Source organism: Gouania willdenowi, chromosome 21 (genome assembly GCF_900634775.1).
Source record: "Gouania willdenowi chromosome 21, fGouWil2.1, whole genome shotgun sequence".
Taxonomy (NCBI): Eukaryota; Metazoa; Chordata; class Actinopteri; order Blenniiformes; family Gobiesocidae; genus Gouania; species Gouania willdenowi.
Genome location: NC_041064.1, coordinates 27,316,003 through 27,343,289, shown reverse-complemented (window position 1 = coordinate 27,343,289; position 27,287 = coordinate 27,316,003). Strand labels below are relative to the sequence as shown.

The following is a 27,287-nucleotide window of genomic DNA, read 5'->3' as shown; positions in this document are numbered from 1 at the left end:
CCTGGCAAACTACAGGCCAATTTCTAAATTAAGTACAAAAACTAGCAATAATGTTCAACTTAAACACAAAAAACCTTCTAAAATAAATAAATGAAAGCAATCTGAATTAACATTAGGAATACATTTTGACCAACTCTGCTTTACAAAAACTGCTATAAAACAACCATAAATGATGTGCATATAAAGCACAAAACAGCTGCTCAAAAATTAAAACTGTAATTTTTCAGCCTTAGCACAGTAAAGTAAGCTGTGCATATTTCAGGTGCACATTCTGCTGTTGAAAATGCTTAAGAAAAATAATGTTGAAAAACAAATTCACAGCATTTTTCTCAGCTACCCAATGCGAAACATATCAGTTTCAGGAGCTGCTGTTAGCGGTGACTCAGCCGTCCCTGGATAACAGTCACAGTCCGTTAAAATCCATACGCTGTTGTTTCGATGCAGAGGCTTCCATCACGTCCACCATGCTTAGCTTAGCTTCACCGATGCATCTTTTGGAGACAGATGAGTAAAATAATACACATATTTCCACTCTGAGAAGCTTGTCCTGCTCTCGCATTGACTCGCCATGATTGGCGCACATGATGTAAACAGAGACACACTGACAATGCTTCTTCTTCTTCTGTTTTACCATGTTTGGCACGGCGTCCCGCAAAAAAATGTAGTGCCACTGTAAACAGGAAGTAAACTGCAAAGTTACGAAAAAACGCACCATATTGTAACGGTAACTGCGTTATTTCTTTAAAAAATATTGCGTTACACACATTCACACAGGGGATAGGGAAGTGCCTCTCCATTGGGGAATGGAGAGGCACCATAACAGGGTGGTGGGTTGGTTCACATATTTGGGCCTCTCCGGTGGGGGCCTGGCTCCTCTGTTGGTGGCCGGGCCACTGCTTAGAGTAAAAATACATCAGGATGGTGCAGTCGGGCGTGGCGGTGGGTCTCGGGGGGGCTTTGCTGGGGTCTCTCCTTGCGGGGTCTTTCCGGGCGGTGTCGGCCTGGTGGGGCGCGGGGGTGCTTCCTCCCCTTGGGTGTGGCTGGGTGCTTGTTTCGTCTCCTGGTGGCCTTGGGGGCGGGCCCCGCGGTGTGCGGACCCGGGGCGGCCTGCCTCGCCGGTTTGGGGGGTGGGTGTGCTGGGGGTGTGCTGGTGTCCTCGCCGGGGTTGGGGCGGGGTTGCTTGGCGCCTCGGGGTCATGCTGTTTACTGGGGGGCGGCGCTAGCTGTTCCGGTGGTGGAGGTTGCTGTCGGCCGCCTGGTGGGTCTGTCCTGCCGTTTGCGGACTGGTGGGTGGGTCCGGGGCATCTTTGGCTGGGGGCTGCTGTCCCGCTGCTGTCCCGCACTTGATGTGTGCCATTGGGGTGCCTACGTCCCCGCGGTGGGGGTCGCCGGTTGCTCACGGGCCGGTGGGGGGCGCTGCTCCGTGGCTGGCGCTGTCCGGGGGACGGCGGGCCCTGGGCTGCTGGCCTTGGGCTGTCCGGGGCTGTGCGGTCCTGCTGGGCCGTGGCTGGGTCCTGGGCGGGGGTGAGGGGTGCGTCCCGGGGGGCTTGGCCCGGGGGCTTGCCCTTGGGGGGTCCTGGTCCCGGGGGGTGCTCCTGGGGCCCGGGGTGCTTGGCCTGCTGGCCGGGCCGGTCCTGGCGGGGGTCTTTCGGGGCGGGTGGCGCGTGCCGCGCCCTTGCGTACCTACTGGTACGGCCCCTGCTTGGGCAGTGCCCCGTGAGGTAGGGTGTCGGGGGCCGGAATAGGGGGCCACATCCCGGCGGGGCGGTCTGGCTTGGCCCTTGGGGGGGGCCCTGGCTTTAAAAAAAAAAAAAAAACTGAAGCTCGTGGCGTGGGCGGCATCAGCGAGGGGTGATCTGGGGCGCCATGGGGGGCTAGGTTGGGGTGCCTGGGGGCCGGCGGGGGGACTCCCGGCGGCCCCCTGGTGCCTTATGCGGCTTGGGGTGTGGTCGTCCTCCCTGGGCGGGCTGCTCCTGGTGCTGCATCCGTTCCGGGTCCTTCCGGCCTGGGGTCGGGCCCCTGCTGGCTCTGGGCTCGCCGGCGGGTGCCCGCTGGCTGCCTGTTCGGCGCGGCTCTGGTCGTCTGCTGGGCGTGGGCTTCGGCTCCTCCGCTGGGGCCTCGGGCAGGGAGTTCTCTGGGCCCTCCCCTCGGGGGGTTGGGGGTGGGGTGGGGGGGTGGGGGGGCCGATGGGGTGGGGGGTCTGGGGGTTGGGGGTGGGATCGGTGGCGTGGTGCGCTGGGTCCTTGGCTCCTTGGGGCTTTCTCGGGTGTGTATGGGGGGGGCGATGGCTGCCTCTCGGCTTGGGATCTTGGGGGCGTTCGGGGGGCTGCTTGGCCGTGGGGTGGTCGCCGGGGGCCCTTAGGCTGCCTGCTCTTGCTGCTGGCCTGACTGCTTCTTCGGGCCTGGGGGCGGCTCTTGGGTTTTGCAGTGGCGGTTCTTGGAAATACATTTGTCATGGATGCACTGGCCTTGGGCTGTGGGATAACACTCATACTGGGCTCAACCTTAGACACGTTGTTCCCAAATACCTGTTTTATGGAATTTCCACTCACCTCTTCCTCTGTTCACAGCCACCACCATTATTCCTAAACCGCACACTGGTCACCAAACTGGCTTGACAACACAACAATAAGCACAATATACACAACCACAATTTCACATCGCATCACTTTAAACCAAACAACTATTCCCCACCCATTCTATATCCTATCTTGTATCCCTCTTCCCTGTTAACTTCCCCACCCCCCTCCAACCCCCCACCTTGGTGTAACACTGCCCTCTCTCTTTTACATCCTCCCTTTAATAAAGTATTTCTTACCCTTCCCTAGGGAGGGCTGGTGACGGTCACAATTATGCAATGAAGTAAATAAATTTATTTAATTGCAATAATAAAATATGCATTGCTGTTAAAAGATTGCACTTCTTGTAGTGTTAACCTTCGACAGCATGTGCAGACAAGGTGAAAAAAAAAAAAAAAAAAAAATATTGCGTTACAGTTCTAGTTACTGTCAAAAGTAACGTTTGGGCGGTAACGCATTACTTGTACCGCATTACCGCCCAACACTGGATGCCGCTTTGTTTTGACAACATCGACACGAGGAAAAGAAAGAGAACCAAAGTCCGAGAGAGAAATTAAAAGAGACCAAATAGCGGTGGATTTAATTGAAAATATAGACTCTTGGGTGATAAAACCACCATGGATGGAGGTTCAAAGGGATTTGAAAACAAAGGAGGAAACTGAGCCTATAAAGGTAAGATCAGTTTAATTTCTCTGAATCAATAAATGTAGTTCTGCTTTTGTGGAGCTCTTCTTTTGTCTTTGCTTACATTAATGTAAGTGTAAATGGATGATTTGTGCTGTGTGTGTGTGTAAGTGAGAGAGAAAGTGAGAGAGAGAGAGTCCATCTCCATCACTTTCAGTTTTCCTTTTGATGAACATCCAATGCATTGACAATATCTAACTCTTGCTTTATTTCTTCTTCTTTAAGTCCATGCAGAGTGGACATGCCCCTCCTTGGACATTAAAACCAAGAGCTGACCCTCCAGTTTCCATTATTTGGTCTAACCTCCATCACTTCCACAGACAACAGACAAAATAATGCTCATGAGTCAACATGTGACCATGGGATGCACTTATTTATTGAAATGTTTATTAAATTATTATTTAATGTTCTGTAAGCCTTGAGTTTGTTTCTCCTTAATTTTGTTTTCTCGGAGGAGATGTTTTTCAGTGTTTTTATTACTTAAGGAAGGTTTATATGATATGTTTCAAGGCGAGAATGTTATAATGCATAATAAAGAGGATTGACTTGAGTGACCACTAATTTCAGATTGTTTTTAAGTCTTGGTATGAAGATACTTCAACAAGACAACAATTATGTGAAGGGCTGCACTAATGTTGTCCTCATACAATAATAATAATAATAATAATAATAACAATCACTGTACACGCCACCAGAGAAGCTTCCAGTGAATATTTCACAAGTCAAAAAAAAGTTCACTGACATTGACATTAGAGATATTATGTGACAATAAAGATTTTCAAAAGGTTGATATTTTGAGAAGTCATATTTATGATTAAAAGTTATGATTGTGTTTTATTATAAAGTTTAGAATTATCTGGCTCGTCTTCCTTTGTTTCTGTCCACAGTATAACCTTATATTTAGTTCTTAAAAATGTGTTTACTGCTAATTTTACTGATTAATTATTGTTACACATCATTCCGCCAAACCAAACAACATGCAAACAGAAAAAAGGTAGAAATAGTGTAGTTAAATTGTGAAATTATTGAGTTGCTGCTTAGGTGCAGCGGAGGGTCTCCTTCTGCACGTTGTTGCTGTTGTCTGTCCCGCTGTAGTCCTGACAGTCACGTTGTCCTCCGTCTCCATGAGTTCTCTGTGGTGCCGTTTATGTATATCCTCAGGTAACGCCAACTCTGACCTTTTCATCGACCAACAAGCACCTCTGACACCGCTATCATTGTGGAATGCCGATGTTTATGTGCCGTAAAGCATCGCGTGGCACCAACGTCATCACATTTTGCGCGTGGGTTGAGTCAAGTTGTGTGTGCCAACTGTGCCTCTTTGGCACACTGTTTGGCCTACCTCTTCAAGCGGTACCCATCGAGCCGTTACCTCCCCTGCGGTGCAGTTAACACCTACGCAGGCCAGACAATGGTCCCCCATGGTTTCACACATGCGCAGAACTGGTTAGGAACGGCCCCAGTTGCCAATGTCTTGAGCACCCATCCTCTTCCACGTTGTACCAGTCAGTTTTATACCAAGCACATTCATGTTTGTTACCATTCAGGTGATTGGAAGGTTCCATTGTTGTAGATCTTACGTTGTAAAGCTTTAAAATCACATTGTAGGACCTTTGGTGTGGAACTTTCTGTCCTTGAGAACATTTACAAACAAAGACTTATTTCTCTCGGACAGTAGCCATCATTAAAGACCCGCTGTATCCTGCCAGAGACTTGTTTGAACTTCTCCCCTCTGGGAGGCGCTATCGCACCATCAAATGTGGTAAATGTTGCCAAAGCAAAAGCTATTTGCCACAAGCTGTGATGTATTTGAACAGTGAACTCTGATCAGTCTACATTATTTTTTAAACTCTATTGTAACCTTTTTCAACTTATGTGGCTTGTTTGTTTTTAAGACCTTCTTCTATGTTTTATGAATGAATGCTTGACAGTGCACTTTGAGCTACTTGCACTTTTTTTTTTTTTTTACAATGTGGTTTTATAGTGCAAATGGCAAATAAACTGAATATAAATCTGAATCTGTTGGAGCCCAGCCAGTGAAATCTGGCTACCTGTTCCCCTAGGCACAAGCTTTTCCGGAACACTTGTCCTTCCACTGCCATTATCACTGGGCTTTTAACAAAGGGGACTATTTCATGGTACAGCCTGTCCCTTTGTCTCATGCCATGCCCCAGAATTACTGAGGCGCAGTTTACCGACGGTGCTGCTGCTCTTTGCCACACGCTGTTGTACTGGTTCCACAGCATATGTAATGATTCCTACAAACTGTTTCCCATTTGGGGGCCTTGTCGCATGGCCTTTGTGCCAGCTCCATGGTGCAGGTGGTGTTAGCCTGATCGCACTTCATGCACCACAGTCTTGGGTGAACAAAAGGTTCAGGATTTTCAGGCAGTAGTTTTTGGTCTTTGGAGTACACAGTGGCTAGATATTGGTATTTCACTCAATAGTTGTTAGACCATAAAAGGCATGGTCTCACCTAACACTTAACCTCTTCTTTCTGGAGCCCCCACCATGTCTTGGAGTTGTCTCTAATGTGATTTTCTCGCCAGGCTAGCAACAGTCCCTTCACAGAACCAAGTTATTTTATTGTTGTGCAGTCATTACTCCACTTTCCCTAAAATGCCACATCTGTCTGCCAGATATTGCACCTGGGCAAAGCACCTTCAAAATCCCCCCTTGGGACAAAGATGATGTCTTCAGGTGTAGGTAGCTGTTGCGTGAAATATTCTGATTTGAACAGGCCCTGCAGCACATAGTAGGTCTTGGCTTGTCCACGATTGTTCCTTCCAAATAAATGTGACATTCTGACTTCCCACATCCAGGGGAGGCTGGCGTTTAGCCATCCCTCAAAGCGTACTTCTTTCCCCGGGAACACATTGCTTGCCCACTGTAGTATTCCAGTGCCAAAAGCAGGGCACTGTACAATGTATGACCAAGGGTATACCCGATTATAGACCAATGTCACAAAATTCTGTCCAGGGTATTCTCGATACAAGTTCCAGTAGCACGGGGGCAGAGCTGAAATCTTCTCTTTGGCACATTCTTTGGATAGGTTTCTGCTGCGTTCATAGTTGTCCTCTTTCAAAAGGACAATGTCAGGTTCAACCGCAGACTTGGTAATGGTGGCTGATGATTGTGTGGCTGTCACCGGGTCCTGCAGTGATCTTGTGCAGTGAATGTCGAGAACCTAGATCAAACAAGTATCGTTACTAAAGCTGTAGGTCATCCGCAATTGGAATTGTTTTCTTTTTTCTACTTTTGGTCAAACCGTGTCTCTTATGCAGGTGAAGTTGTATGCCCCCCAGAATCTGTCTCTTTTCCAACACGGCCGGGAACTGTAATAAACTCAGGTTCTTGACTTCCAGCTCTTCGGTCCCAGTTCCCCACAGGATGAACATTGTTGCCTCTGTGGCATTCCAGCAGTCTTGTGTGGTTGCGAAATTAATAATACATATTTACTTGTGTATCTTACTCATTGAATGTATGCTTACTTATAAGATAGAACCTTCTACCTAGATGTGCCTTTCTTTATCTTTCCTTTGGGAAAGTCAGATGCTCTCACATGCCTCTCATCCCTCATAAACATGAGATAACCACCAGCTGCACTTCAAGGCTGCAGTACTACACCCACACACACACACATACACACTACATACACACATACCAATACACACTACACACACACACCTACGCACATCATTTGCATATGACTATCATCGGATAGATACCGGTGGCGCCGAGCTCATAGGACCATATGACACCCTTCCTTATTTTTCCTCCTTGGGTGGAGTTTTGAATATCTGTAAAAGTGTTTGTGCAGAAACTTTCCATTCATTCCTGTAGCGTCTGCCCGGTAAGGTAGAACTCTTTTGATTGTGCTCCTTTGTACTTCTTGATTTAGTTTAGAATAAATAATTTTTTTATTACTTCATCACCTTTTAGTCTGGTTCTCATAATTTTTCAACACAGAGCATTCATAACTGGTTAAAGACAAGGTAATCGTAAATTTGGCCCCGACACCCGGAAACTTAGTTGTTCCGTATTGAACCCATACATGAGTCTGGGCTCAAGGTTCAGCTCCAAAATAGTACAGGATGACTCCGAGCACAATCAATCCTGTCAGCATCGCCATAATTTGCAATGCTTTCTTGCAGCAAGTTGTACAGTCCAAAAACAGATTTGTTGTGCAAAGAAGATAGTCGTTCACTGATCAAGCAGTCCAGATGGTAGAGGTTGTCAGGTTTGTCGGGTTTGGTGTAGTCTGAAGGGTCTAGGAAGGTGATTTCCAGCTCCTTCGGTTCCCGTAGGTTTATCATCACCATCTCCACCCTTTGCCTTTTCGCCTGGGGTGCTTCGTTGTGGGGTCTTTGCCTTAGTACCTCGTAGACGTGCCCTTGCTTGGGCACACCATAGTGTTGCTCGAGCCTTTGAGATTTGTTGTTCATCTCGAGTGACTGTTGACTGCAGGAGTCTGAGCATTATAGGAGACGGGTGTTTCTGAATTTTTTTGGTCCAATCCCCTCCACGCCCATTGAGTGACCTCATACCAATATGGCTTTGGGAGTGGCCCTTGAGGAATATCACCTCTATCGGACGTACAATCTAACCTTTCTTGATTGGATTTCAACAAGGCTTGATGTTCAAAAAATGGCATCCATGTAATTGATAGTCTGGGGGTCTATGGGCACTGGGTCCATTTTGTGACTATAAAACCTGTGCTCATACTTCTTCCCTTAACTTCTCCGGGCCAACCTTGATTTCCCCAAATGGGACATTCATCATGTAGACTGAGAAAGACACTCCCCTTGTGTGGGCTGGTCTTACTAGTGACAGTGCCAATTTTGTCACCGACTCTGGGAGTTGAGCCACTCTGTTTTGCTTTTCTGTTTCTGATGTCACCAGGAAAGCGGCTGTCCTCACCTTTGCTCTCACACCTGTGTGTCTTCACCAACAAAGAAGAAACCACCACTACCTCGTAACTCGGAGGTCCCCACTTCCACACCGAGGGGTCTATGGCCACCCCGCTCCCTCTGGAAGAGTACGGGTCTCACCCTCTCCCCCCTGCAGATGGCTATGGTCCCCGCTGTGGGGCCGCTCCTCTCCCCTCAGTCAAATTTAAACAATGTCCACCCTCCTCTGACTCTCAATGCTGCCCTGACTCCTAATCACAGAAACACGTATGGTTTACGGGTTGGCATGTGAGAGCCATAATTCAAGTTTCTGAAAAGTTTATTAATTTGTCACCCATACCAGGTAGACAATAAAAAAGTTATCCTGCATTTACTCTGTGTTGGTATTTTTTTCCTGTTTCACAAGGGTTTAACCAGTGCCAGACCAAGCCATGATAGCAATTATTTTTTACATTCAAGTGAGTATGCAGCTCTTAAGACTTGGAAGAAAAACAGGTGGTATTGGCATGTATAGGTATCAGCAGATACTACGCAACTAGGAATCGGTATCTGGGCCAAAAAATGGCATCGGAACAGCGCTAACATTAACCTGGCAATAGCTGAATATTAGCAATAAGGTTGAAAAAGGTTGAAAAGGGTTGAAAAAAGTAAAAAAAAAAATAAAAAAAAGTTGAAAAAAGTTGAAATGGGTTAAACGTTTTAATCGCTTAATTGTCAAAATCGGAAAAACAGTGTAAGAGGAGTTAATGTAAACATATGTTTTACAGTTTTACAGTGACATTGAGTGGGAGGCAATAAATAACACTACTCATCACCTTGTCTCTCATTGGAAGAACTGTTTGCTATCTGCTGAGCTTGACAGAATAAAACTGGAGTGGTGGACCAAAAAAAAAAAAAAAGCCTGTGAACATTAGTATCAGTTGATCGGAATCAGAAAATAAGTGTTTGGACAGTATCAGAATTTAGAAAGCTAATATCCATTAATCAGAAATCCCTAGTTTCCATTTTTATCACCAAAAAAAATAAAGTGAACCTGAGCACACTGATACACAGCATTTACCTTCTAAGCTCATTAACACCAGGAATTCTTTTTTCCTCATTTGTCTACCTTGCATGTGTATGAGGGTAGAAGTAACTATTTCTGGGTTATTAAACACATATAGGCTCGTATGAATAATGTTAAAAATCACAGGGTTCTTCTATTCAGTGCATGGTACTGGTCTGACTGATTGGTGAGGTGTAGTTTGCTCTAAAAAACATATTCACATTCTTCATAAATAAGTGATAATCTGGTGTTTTCCTGATAAAAAAACTGGACTAAGTGATGGGGCAGGAACATGAGAAACCTCGCACCACAGAGTTAATGAAGATAGAAGACAGATTATGAACCTGAGCAGCTCTTTTTCTTTCTCCAGCGTGTTGAGCATGTTGACAGAAGTGGACTGCTGTAGGCAGTAGGTCTGAAAGGCTGGCAGCATGTTCACAAACTCTAGAAAGATCTCTCCGATGTATACAGTCAGCAGGTCATCATCGCCCTGAAAGTAAACCACAGGAGTGAACAGGAATATTTACAGCATGTTGCAATACACATTAGCTTTCAGGTGCCCTGTAATGCAGGACAAAAATCACATCATTGGAGTGACAGACCTGCGGATTCCTATTTAACTTCAACACTGCTTGTGGGGAGAACACATGGGGACTTAAACAAATTAACAACATCCTCCAGAGCAGTTGTTTGCAGATTGTCTGTCATCAGAGCCCTATACTGTCTTACGAAACTGGATGAATGTATTCGGGATATCTCTCTGTTAGCTGGCTCGACTTAACCAAACAATTGCAAACCCAGATCAACTGTACCATGATGCTGGGTATCAACAAGTTAATTTAACTCAGGGTTTTTCAATCTGGATTGGTACACGCTCACATAAAAGGGGTAGTGTTTACATCGTCTGACAAGTCTGAAACATGGAGAGACCATGCAGAGCAACGTAGTTCATCGTGGAGAAACAGATAATTTATTTACTTCAGACTCTGTTATTGTATAAATTCATGAGATTATACAATAATGATTAATTGTACTATTAGACAAACAGCACTCGGTCAGTTTCACTTTATTATGCCACAGATGTTTAGGTACAGAGCCTTCTCACTAGGCTACCTCAGAACACAGATTATGAACATGATTAAAATAATACATGTACAATTCTCATACCCTGCTCAAGTTTATGTGACAGTGCAAACTCCCTGAAAATGAATTTCGTGTCTTGTTTACGCCCCATCTCATGTGGGATAATAAAAAACCAAAAACTGATTTACAATAAAAGTCTAAATAGTAGGACCACAAATGTTTGATTGATTAACCCAGGGGTCGGCAATATTTAGCATCATAAAAGCTATTTAAGCCCCACCCACTACAAACAGGAGACTGTTTTGAAAAGTGAGGGAGACAAATACTTATTAGCAAAAGTGACTTTTGAGAAGTGCTTGGGATGATGTCTATAATTGGTTTTACTATAGGTGAGGCCACTATAAAATGCATCTGCGGCACTTATTTGATGTTTCGTGTGATTGTCATTTATGAAACTAGTACAGTGCCAGTCGGAAGTATGCATTCATGTGGGAGCATAAGCGGTATATTTCATCTGAGGAGAACTGAGGTACCGTTGTTTATAATGAACATCATCATGGTAGACACCAATGGTGACCCACCTCCATGGATACTCAGTGATTTTAGAACATCAGAATTTAACTTCAACAAGCAAGTAGTTTGGGGAATACTATGTAATATGAATTTCATTGTATAATTCCTGCCCATGCGTCTTTGTTTACTTTAGTCAAGATTAACATGTTAAAGGAGGACTGCTCCTCTTGCAACTGCAACTCTTCTAAAAGTGACTTTTTGTCATATTTTACTAAAGCTGTCACTATGTAAGGACAGCTTTACGTCAAACTAGTAGTTTGTGTGAAAAAAACAGGCTCATTGAGTCCCCCCTGCCTTTGGCAGATTACCAGAACTAGTACAGTGCCCATCGGAAGTATCTATTCATGTGGGAACATAAGGGGTATATTTGCGGGTGCAAAATGTGGGTGCAAGTTTCCTGGTTTAATTCTATGGAACATGTGCATGATAAAAGTGTTTGTTTTTTTTTTACTCACTTTTCTATTCTTTGTTTGGTGTATTTTTCTGTAATGTATGTTTTTTGGAGTCATGTGTATTTTTGTATCTTTCTGTTATTGTTTTTTTAGCCATTGTAGTGTGATTCAGAAGTTATTTTGTGTATTTTTGGTATAAATATTGTTTAGTTTTTTGTTTTATTTTACTCATTTAGTATATTTTATTATAAATAATGTACATGTGTCTCTCTACATCCATCTAGTACAGTACCCTTTGGAAGTATGCATTCATGTGGGAGCAAAAGTACAGTTGTCAATTATGGCCAAATGACAATATATTTGAATGTTGGATGTACAAAGAGGTGTACATAATCTGTACTCTCTAGTGTAATAAAGAGGTTTATTTGTGGGGGCAAAGTAAAAAAGCGTATGCGATTTCCCTGATTTGATTTTATGGGACATGTGCTTGATAAATGTGTTTGTTGTTTTTTTTTATACTCATTTTTAAATTTTTTTGATTGATGTATTTTTCTGTAATGTACGTTTTTGGAGTCCTTATGTGTATTTTTCTGTTGTCTTTTTGTGCATTTTTTGTATATATATTGTTTTTTGTTACCATTGTAGTGTGATTCTGGAATCATTTTGTGTATCTTTTTTAGTGTAGTTTTGTGCATTTCTTCAGGTTTTTGTTTTATTTTACTCATTTAGTATATTTTTATTATAAATACTGTGTGTGTGTGTGTGTGTGTGTGCGTGTCTACATCCATCTCCTCCGTGCACGCGCATCAGCTGTGTATGTGTCTACATCCATCTACTCCGTGCACGCGCATCGGCCGTGTGTCGACATCCATCTACTCCGTGCACGCGCATCAGCCGTGTGTGTGTCTACATCTATCTACTCCGTGCACGCGCATCAGCCGTGTGTCTACATCCATATACTACTATACATCCATATACGCAGCCATAACCAATCGCACAGCGATTGCTTCTGGCTGCACTGGTGACTCTTGCTCGGGTGAGGAGGTGTGCAGTGAAATAGATATAGATGGTGCGCTAGCGCCCCCTCACATGCTGAGGTCAAAAGCTGCCGTCCAGAAGTGAAATAATATTAAAATAAAGATTTTGAAATGACCAAATTACTCCAAAATAACAGATACACTCACTCGGGGTATTTGGAACCCGTCGACCGAATCTCAGGTCCAACTTGCACAGCGTCGGGGAGATATTTGCTCCACACACACACACACACACACACACACACACACACACACACACACACACACACACACACACACACACACACACACACACACACAGTATTATATTATTGTTATTGCTATTCTTATATTGTTCTTTTTTTGTATTATTCTTTTATCTTATAGTTACTGGTATTCTCATTGTATTATTATTATTATTGCTATTACCTTGTCATTTTATGTTGTTGTTGTTTTTATTGTATTATAGTATTATATTTTTATTATATTATTTTGTTATTGTATAATTTTACGACTATTGCATTAATGTTATTGCTATTCTTATAATTCTTATATTCTTTTTTTCATTATTAATATTTTTTATATAGCTACTGGTGTTCTCATTGTATTATTAGCATTTCTATATTATCATTATATTACCTTATAATTATTTAATATTTAATACACACACACACACACACACACACACACATCCCCACAGACCTCCCTTGCTTTTATAGGTAGATAGAAACCTCTTGAGAGCTGTTTACAAGGTCATTTTAAATAGGAATTCACTTTTTTACTGAATTAAGCTCCCATGTGAACATATCTTTCGAAGGAAAGAGCACATATACATTTGTGTGTGTATGTTCTCTTTGTATTTAATTTTGATTCATTAAAAGAAAGAAAAGAGAAAAAGTTCAGACAGGAGAAATAAGAGATGGGTCGTCTGTCAACCAGTTCTTCCATAGCCAAGGTGGGTTTCTTAGTGGTTCATGTGATGGAACAAAACTTCACACTACAGAGGGGAGCCAGACAAGTCTGCCCACTCTCACATTTGCTTTTTGCAATATTCATTGAACCTCTCGCAGCAGCTGTACGTCGAAACTCTGTTATTAAAGGAATCCACTCATCCATGTCAGATGTAGGGAACCAAACCACATCAAGATTAAAGACCCTCTTTCAAACAGGAATTAACCAAGGAGCCTGTTTCTTTATCACGAACTGTTTACAACATAACTGCCCCAGCAACCTTGAGGTGCATAGCTAACCCCACTATGCGGCCTTTTGAACCCAATAACGCAGCCGAAAAGACTGGCCCAACACTTTGAAATGTTCAGTACGAACCCTCTTTACGACTCCACTCGGGGGAAGAACATCCGTCTTCTCCCTCCCTTTACAAACATATATCTTTAGGATGCTGTAAGATCACAGAACTGTTCCACTGACCCCTGACCCCCTGTGGTGAGCTGTCACACAAGGACACTGCCCAGGCCTTCTCTGAGATGTGTCCCCAGTGAAGAAGGGAGAACAAAGAAATTGTATTATGTTTGAAAAGTCACAAATGAAAACATTGTTGGAATGGTTTCTGCTGAAATTGAAATTGCAAATATTGTCTGTCCTATTCCACTCTTCAGATAATTTTATACCCACAGAATGCTATTTTAAATGTTTCATCATTTAAAAAGTGCTTAAAATACCAGAAAACATCACAAAAGTTAGTTTAAGGTATCAACTGCAACCATATGGTAAAGAAGAGGCATAACATGATTTTTGACATTTATGTTTACAAGTAATTACAAGTAAAATTCATTAACTGGTTTGTAAAATAATGCTAGGCTATTTTCCAGTCGTGTTTGGTATCAAACTCTTTCGTAATACATGATATTTCAAGATATGATGTCGAAAAGATCATTTGAATATGCTGAACTCATTATTTTGGTTTATGTGTAAATCTAGGAATCATACCTCCTGTTTGTCTTTGTCTCACATAAAGACACACCCCACACACAACAACGAAGCTTCCCTCTTGGGAGGCGAGTCTCAAAGATATTCTTTTAAAATTTCAGTTTTGGGACGCTGGCGTTTCATGCTCAACGCGTTTCCCTTCCCCACCTTTTCATTTATTTCATTTTATTTTTAGTTGAAACAGTAAGATTTTTGAAACTAACAGCTGCTTGGTTCGGACGAATCCAGCATCGAGTGACGTGCATAACAGCCGAAAAAGAAGCCCGGCCTGCGACCCATTGGGGTAAGCCACGAGCCATTCTCTAACCCAGCTGTGAAGGCCAGAACCGCCTGGAACGGCTGAAGGGGCTATACTCTGTTGAAACACAACAGAACTCAACAGTGGCACGTCCTACTGCATTTCTTCAAACAGCACCTCCAGGTCCAACCCTGACATCATCTTCAAGGTACCTGAACGAACTCAGAGAGCAAACTTCATCCACCATAGATCACATCCATACTTCCATAACTACACACTTACACTCACAACATGTTCCACACACAGTTCATCTCATTCATGTCTGTTCATCTCCCCTGTCTGTCTTCCCCTATGTTTTATGAGCTCTCTTTATGATTTTATTCTTTGGTTTTATGATCTTATTATTCGAATATGTATCCTGCATTTTTATTTATATATATTTATTTTATTTTATCTATATATTTAGTAGACTAGCATTCTCCTAGAATAGTGATTTCACTTTATTACATATAATCCTCACTTTTATTAGCCGAGAAATGCATTTTATCATGATTTAACTATCCCATTTCAATTGATATTTTGACTGTGTTAATTGTTGAATTTTGAATAAAGGTTAAACGTAATCTTTGATTCCTCCGATTCATTAACTCACTCAGTGCCATTGACGAGATATCTCGTCATTTCAAATCGAAACGCTCAGCACCATTGACGAGAAACTCGTCATTTATGGTTTTTCACGGGGATTACTAGAAAACACCCTGGTCCCTCATCAATATCTAAGCTGTGAGGTGTTGTAGTGACCAACTGTGTCCAGAAGATGGCAGCAGTGCACCATTAGATGAGAGATCGGGTGGGTACAAAAAAAATACCCCCAGCCTGTGAGCCAGATAGCAAAATAATAGGTGACATGTAGGAGGTAGCAGCGCACCTTTGGATGTGAGATCATCCATGCTCATCGGAGCTCAGAGGGAGAGAGGAAAGGAGTTTACGAGACAGAAAATGGCGCTACGTGCAGAGCTGATGTTCCCAGCAGCACACAGCAGCGCATACTCCGACCAGAGCAAGTGTGGAACTCATTCATAGTGTGGCGATTGTGAGATAAAACCATAAAAAACGGGGTAAGCAGTGACCCTCTGCATGTCCGGGAGGAAGAGGAAGTTATGTGTGTGCAGACTGACGGGAGAGAAAGTTGGAGGAACGCCAAAATATAGTAAGAAATCCATTCAACTCTGACCCAGATAGATAAGTAATAATAATTTTGCCATCAAAAGCCCGGTCTGTGTGTTTTTTTTTTTTTAGTTTTATATAAGGAAACGATGTTCAGATGTTAGTCTCAGCTTTTTGCTCTGAAACTGAAGATTTGTGTAAAACTTGCTCTATTCAACGGCTGATTACAAAAGAATGAAACGAGCCAGAAACTACTTTTGTTGATGAAATCTTTTAGAATCTGGTGTCAGATTTCAGATAGTCATAGTAAAAAATATTCTGTGGGTCTTTAAAATCAGTCAAAATGCTCAAAAACGGCTGGCACTGAATGAGTTAAAGCTGTGATTATGGTGTAGATGTTGCTGTTCGAATTCACTTTTCCCTGGTTTCACATTGATGAGTTTAGTCTAAAAACTTAGACATATTTCTCCTGTTAAAAGGAGTGGCACCCCGCAAAATTTGAAGTAACATTAATAATCATAATTAATATTGTTATTTATATAACCCATTAATAATAACTCATCCTCCAACATTTTATTGGCACGCCCGGAGATGGGACAGCTGAAGCCATGAACACAACGTTAATAAATAATCATTGAAATTAAAAGCCGTTCTAAAAACTGAACACTCCGTGCTGCCAGATTGGGTCGGAAGCCGTGTCGCACCGGCCAGTGTGGTATTTTAAGCAAAGCCGCCGCGCTAATGCTCGGAAACTGAATAAATAAGGCCACCGTGTCTTTGTGTTTTAAAGCGCTAATGTTATGAAAGGCCGCTGTGCCGAAAAAGTTGAAAATTCATCACTGTGCCGTCAGTGACTGTGACGTCTGAAGGTAAACAGTAAAATGCCAGAATTGGGAAAACCCCGTAAAGATACGTAGAGACACTGTGCTGTGATTATGGTGTCGATGTTGCTGTTCGAATTCACTTTTCCCTGGTTTCACATTGATGAGTTTAGTCTAAAACTTAGACATATTTCTCCTGATAAAAGGAGTGGCACCCCGCAAAATTTGAAGTAATATTAATAATCATAATTAATATTCTTATTTATATAACCCCTTAATAATAACTCATCCTCCTACACAGAACACAAAATAAGTCTTTATGCGGATGATATATTACTCTATTTGGAAGAACCCCAATCCTCATTAGAAGAATTATTTAAACTAATGAACAGATTCTCTAAACTATCAGACTATTACATTAACTGGTCAAAATCATTAATCCTCCCTTTAACAAAAAAATCATGGAAACCAGTAAGCCAAAACCCACAATTCCCCACCCCCACAAATACAATTAAATATCTAAGCTTAAATATATCACCAAACTTAAATGAATTAGTTAAACTGAACCTGGATCCGCTGTTGGATAAAGTCACAGATGACCTGCGAAGATGGAACAATCTCCCGATCTCACTGCTCAGCAGAATAGCTTCAGTTAAAATGAAAATCTTACCTAAAATAAACTATCTGTTCTCTATGATCCACTGAAACCACCAACGCAATGGTTCCAAAGATTAGATTCTGCAATTACAAAATTCTATGCGAGGAACAAAAAACCTAAAATAAGTCTTTCAACCCTCCAAAAAAATAAAAGCGAGGGTGGTTTAGAAGCAAACCAAATTTTATACTTAAAGGTTCATATCATTTTAAATCCACTTTTTTAGCCCTTAAATGGATTTTGTTGTATATTTATTGTGTATAGAGTGCTTAGAAGTACAGAAAAGTTCAAATTAGTCTCTTCAGGTGCTCCGTTGATATCTTCATATTCTGTTTTGGTCATATTTTGCAATCTGTTTAAATTTTTCTATTCTCTATTACATTTTTTGAACAATAACGTCACAGTATTTGCAGCGGAACTGCCAAATTAAGACATCGACTCCAGGCACAACACTTCGAGCAATCCACCATTTTTATTTCTCGCTGCGATTTTGTAGTCCAAGCTCAAGGAGGCCGAAGATACGAGAGGATAAGTCAAAATGTTCGGTTGTTGGATGTAGTAACCCACACGCTTCATTACACCGTGTCACCTCTGCAACCTGGAGAGGGGACGGGGTATGAAGTGTCTCATATGCATTTAAAGAGACCGCACCAAAACGAGTTGCTCTCAGAAGCACATCAGAAAAGGGGTAGAAAAAGGGCCTGTGGAGCTATAATAATGAGGAATTCAGACCCAAGCATTGCAGCTCCGCTTTATATAGACCACAACTGTATGATTTATATGTAAAAAGGAATCATTTAAAGGCATGATATGTCTCTTTTAACAGAATGGCTAAAACCAAAAGAATACTTCAACACCTGGCTGGAAATAGAACAGCTAGACTGCATACTTATTAAACTCTCTGACCTCCCTTTTATCACTACGACCCTCAAATGTCACAACTGTTTTAAAAACCCGCTGATTGCCTCCGCCTTGTCTGCGTTTTGGAAAGCCTTGGACATTACGAATATTCAATTAAAAACTAGTATGTTGTCTCCAATCTGGCACAACCCCGACTTTAGAAATAAATAAACACTGCTCTATCTGAAGACATGGGAAGAAAGTGGAATCACTCATCTCCAAGACCTCTTTGAAAATAACAAGCTCATGACATATAACAATCTAACCCAAACATTCAATATGAATAAAAGTAATTTACAGTACTTACAAGTAACAGAAACAGAAAAACACTTCTGTAGATCCAATTACCTTACAACCTCAAGAACTGGCTATATATATATATATGAAGAAAATCTCAACAAACTAAAAAAAAACTCTCAAAAATATACAGTGCATTCTCAAACACTAACTCTAATCACTTACCAATTGCTAAATGGGAAGCTGAACTTTCAATCACCACGAACACCGATTTCTGGACAGAAATGTATTGTAATACTTTTAAGATGACAAAAAACACAAACCTACAGCTAATTCAATACAAAGTCCTCCACAGATCTCACATTACCCAACAGAAAATGTACAATCTGCGCTCAGTGCACCTAGGGAACTATTGATTCTTATTTACATGCCTTATGGCTCTGTTCCCCAGTTCAACAGTTTTGGTCTCTAATTACTAAAAAAACTGTCCTCCATTTTGGACTGCAGGATTCCTCTCTCTCCAGATCTATGTCCGATAGGAGACCTGACGAAGCTTGATCTTCCAGCAAACCAATCACAATCATTCCTTGCAACACTCACCATAGCAAAAAAAACAATATTAGTGAATTGGAAAGATAAAAAATCCTTAAACATAAACCAATGGCAAAATCTCCTCACATGGAAAAGATGTCAGCTCTCAGAAAAAATAAAATAACCTGATTTGAGGAGCGTTGGACTTTAACTGCATTAAATCTTGATTTCTTAGCCTAATGATCTAGCCTGCAAGCGAACTGCCAGCACCACTCTTTACTAACACACTAGTCAAATTGTAGACCTGGATTTCCCTGGGCTTGTGGGGTGGCCTGGGTGGCTTGGGTGGGTTGCCTGGGTGTCTGGATGCCTCTTCGCGGGCGTGCGTTCCTTTTGGATGTCCTCCGGACCCTGGGCTGTTTGATTTTGCTCTCCTGCCCCCTCTGTACACGTCTGGGGGCCTGTGTGTTTTTCTGCCACTCTTTCAACCCTCCTCCTTTTCCTTTGCTTTGGCGCCTGCTCTCCCGTTGGGTTGGGCGTTGGGGGCTCCTGTCGGACCGGGATGCTGGTGGGGGGGCCGCCTCCCAGTAGAGGGTGTTGTATTGTGGTGCCCTGCGGGCCTGTGCTGGCCCTGATGCTGGCGCGGGCTTCTCTCCTTCCCGGCCGCTCCCTGTTGCGGCGGGGGTCGCCCCCTGGACTGCTGGGGGGTGTGGCTGGTGCCTGGCCACGTCTGGGTGGGTCTCCGGCCGTGCTGCTCGGCGCGTCCCTGGGGTCCGCTGTGCCGCGTGCCCGTCTGCGCCATCTACCCTCTCCGGTGGACCGCCATGTGGACGGGCCGGCTCTCACCAGACAGGCCTCCTAAATGAACACCTCACTTCACTCCCAGCTGGTCTGGCTCACTCACTTGGTGCACCACACACCCATACCCAAACCTTGGGGGGGCTGGATGGTGGGGCTAGGGGGTGGGGGGGTGCCGCCGCCTGTGCTACTGAGTAGTGGCACGGGGGCGGCATGTGGGGGGCAGTGGCTGCCTCTTGGCTTGGTGTCTTGGGGGCGTCTGGGGGGCTGCCTGGGCTCCCTGGTCCCCGCTCTTTCTGCTAATCTGGCTGCATCCTCGAGTCCGGGGGAGCGCTTGGGTTTGCAGTGGCGGTTTCTTGCACATACATCGGTCTACAATGCACTAGCATGCCTTGGACTGTGGGATAAAACTTGTAGTGGGCTTAACTTTAGATACGTTGATCCCAAATACGTGTTTCAGGTATTACCAATCACTCCTTCCCTCTGTCCACAGCCACCACCATTATTGTTAAGCCTCAAGCCTACAACTTCACATCTCACTCTCACTTTACAGTAATCAACTCTTCCCCACCCTTCCATTTCTCTACCCTGAATCGCTCCTCCCTGCTCTCCTCGAGAACGGCATAGTCCCGTATACTAAAAATGAAACCTACCAATTCAGCTTTTGACCTCATTGTGAGGGGGGGTTAACGCACCAAACTGTTCATTTACAACCTCTAATAATAAGTAGAAGAAGAGCCTCCCCCAGCCAAAAGCCATGCTCACACACCCGCTGCTCACACCGGCTCGACCAGGTACATTTATTAGTAGCAGACAACCTACGTGTGGAAGCTTTTGAAGAACAAAATCAGTAACAAATATTGAACTGTGTGCTACTGACAACGCTAAATGTGCTTTTTAGTGCTGGTCTTTGATGAAGTGAGCAGCTGTGTCAAAATATTTTTCTTCATTGTATTTTTTTAAATGTATTTTAATCAAACTAAGTTTTTAAGTGTTACTGTTTCAATATTATTTTTGTATTTTAATACAAAGAAGTGGAACAAACTGCCAGCAGAGCTGAAGTCAGCTCTTTAATGCATTTTTAAATCCAAGTTAAAGGCTTTCTACTGCGTATGACTGAGAGAAAGATTTTGTTTTTACTGTTGATTTAATGTTCTTATTTATTTTAAAACTGTAAAATGTTTTCTGTTGCACTTTTCATCATGTAAAGCACATTGAATTTGCCTTGTGTATGAAATGCGCTATACAAAATTATCAGCCTTGCCTTAATATTTTACAAATATTGAATAATTGTAATAGTAATGATAAAATAATAATAATAAAATCGAATCATTTATAACTGTGCCAGTTTTACTCAACTTTATAGCTACTGATACAGGCTCTGCGTTGAAATGATTAAAGTGAGTGTCGAAATGATGCGATCACTATCCGTGATGCTGAACTGCTTTGAATTTGTGTTGTTTTCTTATTAGTAACCATTGAGCTTAATGTTTTTGTTGTTCTCTTGTTTTGATGGAGTTCCGTGGTGCCAAAGCTTGTCATGAGCTTTATTATTTGGGTTTAAAGCTGCTGCACTGCTTTTTGGACATACGCGCATGGGAAGAGAATCTGGAAGCTACATTTCTTAGATTCTACCTATTATTATATTTTGTAATCAGGACAATTAAACTGTTTTGGGAAATGTCACTGGTTTGGGAAATATTTTGGGAAAAATTTTGTACAATCTCATATTCTGAACAGATTATCTTATTGTGTACATGAATGTACTGTTGGGATTCTACAATCTTTGCAATTCCAAAAAGAAAGAATTCTACATAATTAACCTGTTGATCATCCTAGCAAAATTGTGAATGTAAAATGCATTTAAACTATTTCTATTAGAGCTACAACAATACAAAAAAATCAATTCAGCCTTCATTAAACCCCTAAGTTGTAAAAACTGTTGTCTAATTACATTTTTAACCATTTCATCTGAAATACGTATTTATTGATTCCTATATTTTGTACACCTGGCAGTTTTTTTGTTCCTTCATTTCTTTCATCTTTTTGTAAAATGTTTCCATTTATTGTTTGTTACTGAATATCAATAAAAAGTGACAGTAAAAAAAGGGGGAAAAATTTACAAAAGGGGACGCTTATGCACAATGGATGCACTGCTCACATACAGTACACACTACCAGGCGGTGCACATAGAGGACAATCAGTTATTGCAGAAGGACATAAAAGAGAGCTGTAATCAATATCAATATCACTCGAGGTGAACTACCAGTTGATCCTGCTCTTTCACCAGCACACTTATTAGATGTTGAACGGGCTGTAAAAGGCACAGGTGCATGTTCGGAGCACTCGCTCCAATAACACGACCTTGGCTACAGCTGGCTTACAGCTGAACAGCCTGAAAAATTGGGCCCAAGACGAAAAGAAAAATGTTTAAGAAACCGCATGGAGGCCCTCCAGAACCTAATCCGGGTTTGGAAGAGGTCAAGGAGATGATACGCGAGGGTCTACGAAACCTCAAAGATGGTCTATCTGCCGAGATAAAGTCGTTGGAAAAGACGCTGGAAAAATCCCTGGAAAACCTTCAAAGTGAAGCAAAGGTACTGAAACAGCAGAATGAGAGGAATGCTGAAGAGATAAAACTGTTGAACGCGAGGGTTGAAGAGCTGGAACAAAAGGAAAGAGAGAAAGATGTCATCATCACAGGCCTAAAGATAAAACCCAGGAGTTACACGAGTGACGAAGAAACAAAATCGATTGAACAACAGGTCATTGATTACTTGGAGTCAAAGGACATTGTCCTGAACTCTGACAACATCAACTCCTGCCATCTCCTGCCAAAGAGAAATGATAACAGAGCTGTAAAAATCACCTTCATCAATGTGAAATTTAAAGGAGAACTACTGAAGCAAGGCAAAAAACTGAAGGAAACGAAGGTATTTATTAATGAAAACTTGACAAAAGGAAACGCAAGCATTGCATGGAAGGCACGTCAAATAAAAAAAGGAGGAAAGATTCTAAAGACGTGGATGAAAAACTGCAGGATGTATATCACACCACTGGGAGAAGAGAACGGAAAACCAATATTCATCAAAACGATGGAAGACTTGGGAAAATACGAAGGATCCACCTAAACAACAACATGATTGATGGTAATCACGGACATGGACCCAAATCTATATAAACACTGGAAACAAAACTCAGACTGTGATTATTTCACTGACACTGAATTCAATGTGGAAACCATGAGTAAAAAAGGTCTGTTACTTATTCATTTCAATTGCTAGGTGGTGGGGTGATTAAGGATTACATTACTACCTTGCTTATGAACTAAGACAAAGTAATGTGGTTATACAAAAAAGGGTTAAATCTAACAGTGGAAAATACAACACTGCCAATAGAACTATCAACAGCTGGAAAAACCTTGATGTAGAGACAAAACAAGCTGCAAACTTGTGTGTCCAAAAGAGACATTCCCGATTGGTGACGTCATGGATGGAAAGGGAAAAACCTTTTGAACAACTTCGAAAGAAGATGAACTTTTCTTGAACTGGAGGAATGCAAACAACGTCTGGCAGGGAACAAGGCCGACACGAACAACGATAGAGAGGAGGGGGAATAAAAAAAAAAAAGACAACACTGACTACAGATGAGAATAAATCCTACACAAAAAAGGACTGTTCAGAACAACCTAAGAATATTTGACCAGAGAGACAAGCTTTGATGTAAATTTTCAGTGTACAAAACAGGGGACGGGACCTAGATAAGCAAACTGCTTCTCTCGTCTCCTTTTTCGGCAAGTACAAAAAAAAAAAAAAAAAATGTAAAAAGAAGTGAATATAACCATGTCGGAAATAAACTGAATAAATAAAAATAAATGTTTTGTTCTATTTGTCACTCAGATTTGTTCATTATGTTCATTTTAAGTTCAAAGCTATTTTTATGTAATATTATTGGTTGATTTTTTCTTTTGTAATCATACAGCCAAACTACTGTATCTTAACTTACAGTACATTTGTTAATACTAATTAACTTTGTCAGGTTAAATGCATGTTGTTCAATGGTCATTTGGTAGCAATGATACAATAGAAATGAGATGAGTTGGAGGGCCTGGGGATCCAAATTTGCTTAGGGCCCCAATTTGACCCTCCCCTACCCCCAGCAAACCAGCATAAATCTCACTTTGACCTGATATCAAAACTTGAGAACCCCTGTGCTAATGTACTGGTGACATGTGCATTGACAATAAAGTCGAATCAAATATAAGAAGTGAACCAGTGTCGGACCCTGGGGTCATTTAAAAAAAAAAAAAAATAATAATTGGAAAAAAAAGGTCAAAATTTTTAACGGATTGAAATGCTACTTGTACTTTCAAAAACTAAATCTGAACTTTTCCTTGATAACAGAACATAAATGAACATAATGGAAAAATCTACAACATTACCTTGCAAACAGATACTGAAATTAAAGTAACCAATCACTGCTCCTGTTTTTCAATTTTTCTCTTTGTCTACACATGCTGTCAAAGGTGGGGGGACAGAAAGGAGAGACTCAAGGTAGGAAATGAAAAGCGTGGGTAAGAGATGGTTACTTTAAAGTGAGAGTGAGACGTGAAGTTGTAGTTGTGCATATTGTGCTTATTGTGTTGTGCATTCCAGACAATCTGGTGACAAGTATGAATCTTTGGTATAATGGTGGTGGCTGTGGACAGAGGGGAGGAGTGAGTAGTAATACCTAAAACAGGTATTTGGGATCAACATGTCTAAGGTTAAGCCCAGTACGAGTTTTATCCCACGGCACTAAGGCATGCCATTGCATTGTAAACCAATGTATGTGCTGCCCCGGACCCAAAGATGCAGCCAGGCCAGCAGAAAGAGCGGGGGCCAGGGAGCCCCAGGCTACCCCCCCACAGCCGAGCAGCCCCCCATACGCCCCCAAGATCCCAAGCAGAGAGGCGGCCACGGCTCCCCACATACACAACCGAGAAAGCCCCAAGGAGCCAAGGACCCAACGCACCCCACCACCGACCCCAACCCCAAGACCCCCAGACAACACCTGCCCCCCCCCGAGTGGAGGACCCAGAGAGCCCCCCGCCCGAGACCCCAGCAGAGGAGCCAAGGCCCACGCCCAGCAGACAGCCAGAGCTGTGTCGAACGGGCAGCCGGTGGGCAGAGAGCCAGCAGCGACAGGACCCCGGGCCAGAAGGACCCGGAAAAGAAGCAGCACCAGGAGTAGCCCGCCCAGGGACAACAACCACAACCCCAGACACCTAGGGCACCAAGGGAACGCTGCAAGTCGCCTCGCCAGCCCCAGCGCACTGATCGAGCGCCCCAGATCACTTTTTATCGATGCCGCCCGAGCGATGATCCTTAATCATTGCTAAAGGAAACCTTGCCCCAACCTCGGTACAGACGCCAGCACCCCCTCAGCACGCCAACCACCTCACCGGGGTGGCCCTGCACACTGTGAGGACCGCCCCCAAGGCAACCAGGAGACGAGACAAGCACCAAGCCAGACCCGAATGGAAGAAGCACCCCCTGTCCCCCCCGCCAGGCCAACACCGCCCGGAGAAACCCAGCAAAAAGAGCCCCCAGCAACACCCCTCATGCCCCCCGAGACCCACCGCCCGCCATATCCGCCTGCATCATCCTGATGTATTTGTACTCTACACAGTGGCCCAGCCAACAACAGAGGGGCCGGGCCCCCATCTGACAGGCCCAAATGTGTGACCCACGACCATGTATGTTGTTATGTTTAGTAGACTTTTAGAGAAATTTAGGAATAAAACTGTGTGATAGTCTGCCTCCATATGGTGGACCTGTGATGGATTGAGAACTTTAGTGCCCTCTGTGTCAGGTGTGTAGCCTGAACCTATACTTGGATAAAGGCTAAAAAAAGTGAGTTGTGTCATCAGTCATGGGAATGTTTTGTGGTTTCTTATGAGTGGAGATCACCTGGTCAAAGGCCTGGTCGATGCAGTCCTGCAGATGTTCAGTGAAGCGATCATTGACGTCAATAAGTTCCTGAGCATTCCCAAAAACCACAGCGAGCTGCTCGTCTGTCAGTAGTCCTGCACTTTGCATGGGGCAGTAAAACTCCTCCTTTATGATGCGTAGGTCCTCGCCATAGCTCAACTCCGTGTTCAAGAACTCCAGGATGGCTTCCTTACGCTCAGTTCGCAGCTTGGAGCATCGTTCACACATGCGCACTCCTCGATCTTTAGAGACTCTATCCCTCAGGCCACAGTCCGGACACGGCCTCTGAGCCTCCCAGGCTCTCAGAGAGGATGACGGTCTCTTCCAAGACCGAGACAAACCCGGACCTATGCCGCTGTCCACTCGCTCCACCTCTGCTCCATGGCTCTGGCGATGATGTTGTGGCTTGCTCTCCTCCTCCTCCCGTTCATCACTGAGACCAACCACACCGCTGTCTGCGCTCAAACTGCTGATGGTGCTCCAGCGATGGCGGTTGGAGTGAGTCACACCACAAATTGGCTGACGTTCCTCTCCAGTAGGCTCCGAATGACCACGAAGGGCTGCTGGTGCTGCAGATCAATCCATGGAAAGGATAGACATAATTAGCATACATGGTTATGGATTTATTATTATTACTAATTGAAAAAAGAAGCAACAAGTCTCTCATTACACAGAAGCTGCAGATTATCAAAACAAGTTTTCTATGCACTAAAATCAGAATCAGAAATGTTTTAATGGCCAAGTACAGTTTTAAGGACAGTACAAGGAATTTGTCTTGGTAGTTGGTGCACGAAACAAAAAACAAAGAAAAACAAAGAACAACCCAGCAACAATAATAATAAAAATGATAAATATAAAGGATGAGGGATAAATAAAGGAGGATAAATAAGATAAATATATATATATATACAGTATATATATACAGTGCAGCAGATAATGTCATCATGGAGGTGGTGATCGGGTGGTGGGGGGTGGGGGGTTCAGTGGGTGACTGGTGGTGTGTTCATGTGGATGGTGGCAGAGGGAAAGAAGCTGTTTTTGTGTCGAGGTTCTGGTCCTGATGGACCGAAATCTTCTTCCAGGAGGGAGAGATTAAATCAGTTTACAGGTCCTGGAGGGAGGGCAGATTGCAGCCGATGACCTTCTCTGCTGAGTGGATGATGCGCTGCAGTCTGGCCTTGTCCTTGGCCGTAGCTGCAGCATACCAGATGATGATGGAGGAGCAGAGGATGGACTGGATGATGGAGCTGTAGAAGTTCACCACCATCTTTGTTGGCAGACTGAACTTCTTCAGCTGCCGCAGGAAGTACATCCTCTGCTGAGCTTTTTTGATGATGGAGCTGATGTTCAACTCTCACTTGAGGTCCTGGGTGATGATGGTCCCCAGGAAGCAGAAGTAAGGCAAGGCAAGGCAAATTTATTTGTATAGCGCATTTCATACACAAGGCAACTCAATGTGCTTTACATGATAAAACATTCAATTGTTTAAAATCAATAAGAACATTTAAAATCATCAGTAAAATCAATTAAAATCATCAACAAACAAATTACATCAACAACATGACCAAAAAACTATCTCTCAATCATATGCAGTAGAGAAAAAAAGTGCCTTTAACTTTGATTTAAAAATGTTCACATTAGATGCTGATTTCAGCTCTGCTGACAGTTTGTTCCACTTCTTTGCAGCATAACAACTAAATGCAGCATCACCATGTTTACTGTGAGCTCTGGTCTCCACT

At 43.0% G+C, this 27,287-nt stretch overlaps 1 protein-coding gene across 1 annotated transcript in view; it reads right to left on the bottom strand.

Moving 5' to 3' along the window:
- The window catches only part of LOC114455222 (intersectin-2-like), a 78,135-nt gene that overhangs the window by 23,357 nt on the left and 27,491 nt on the right, over nt 1–27,287 (bottom strand). The window contains exons 4-5 of the mRNA XM_028436302.1: nt 25,528–26,117; nt 9,563–9,708 (exon numbers count right to left, since the gene is read on the bottom strand). Of these exons, the coding sequence (XP_028292103.1) occupies nt 9,563–9,708; nt 25,528–26,117 (736 nt within the window). The remainder of the gene's footprint in view (nt 1–9,562; nt 9,709–25,527; nt 26,118–27,287) is intronic.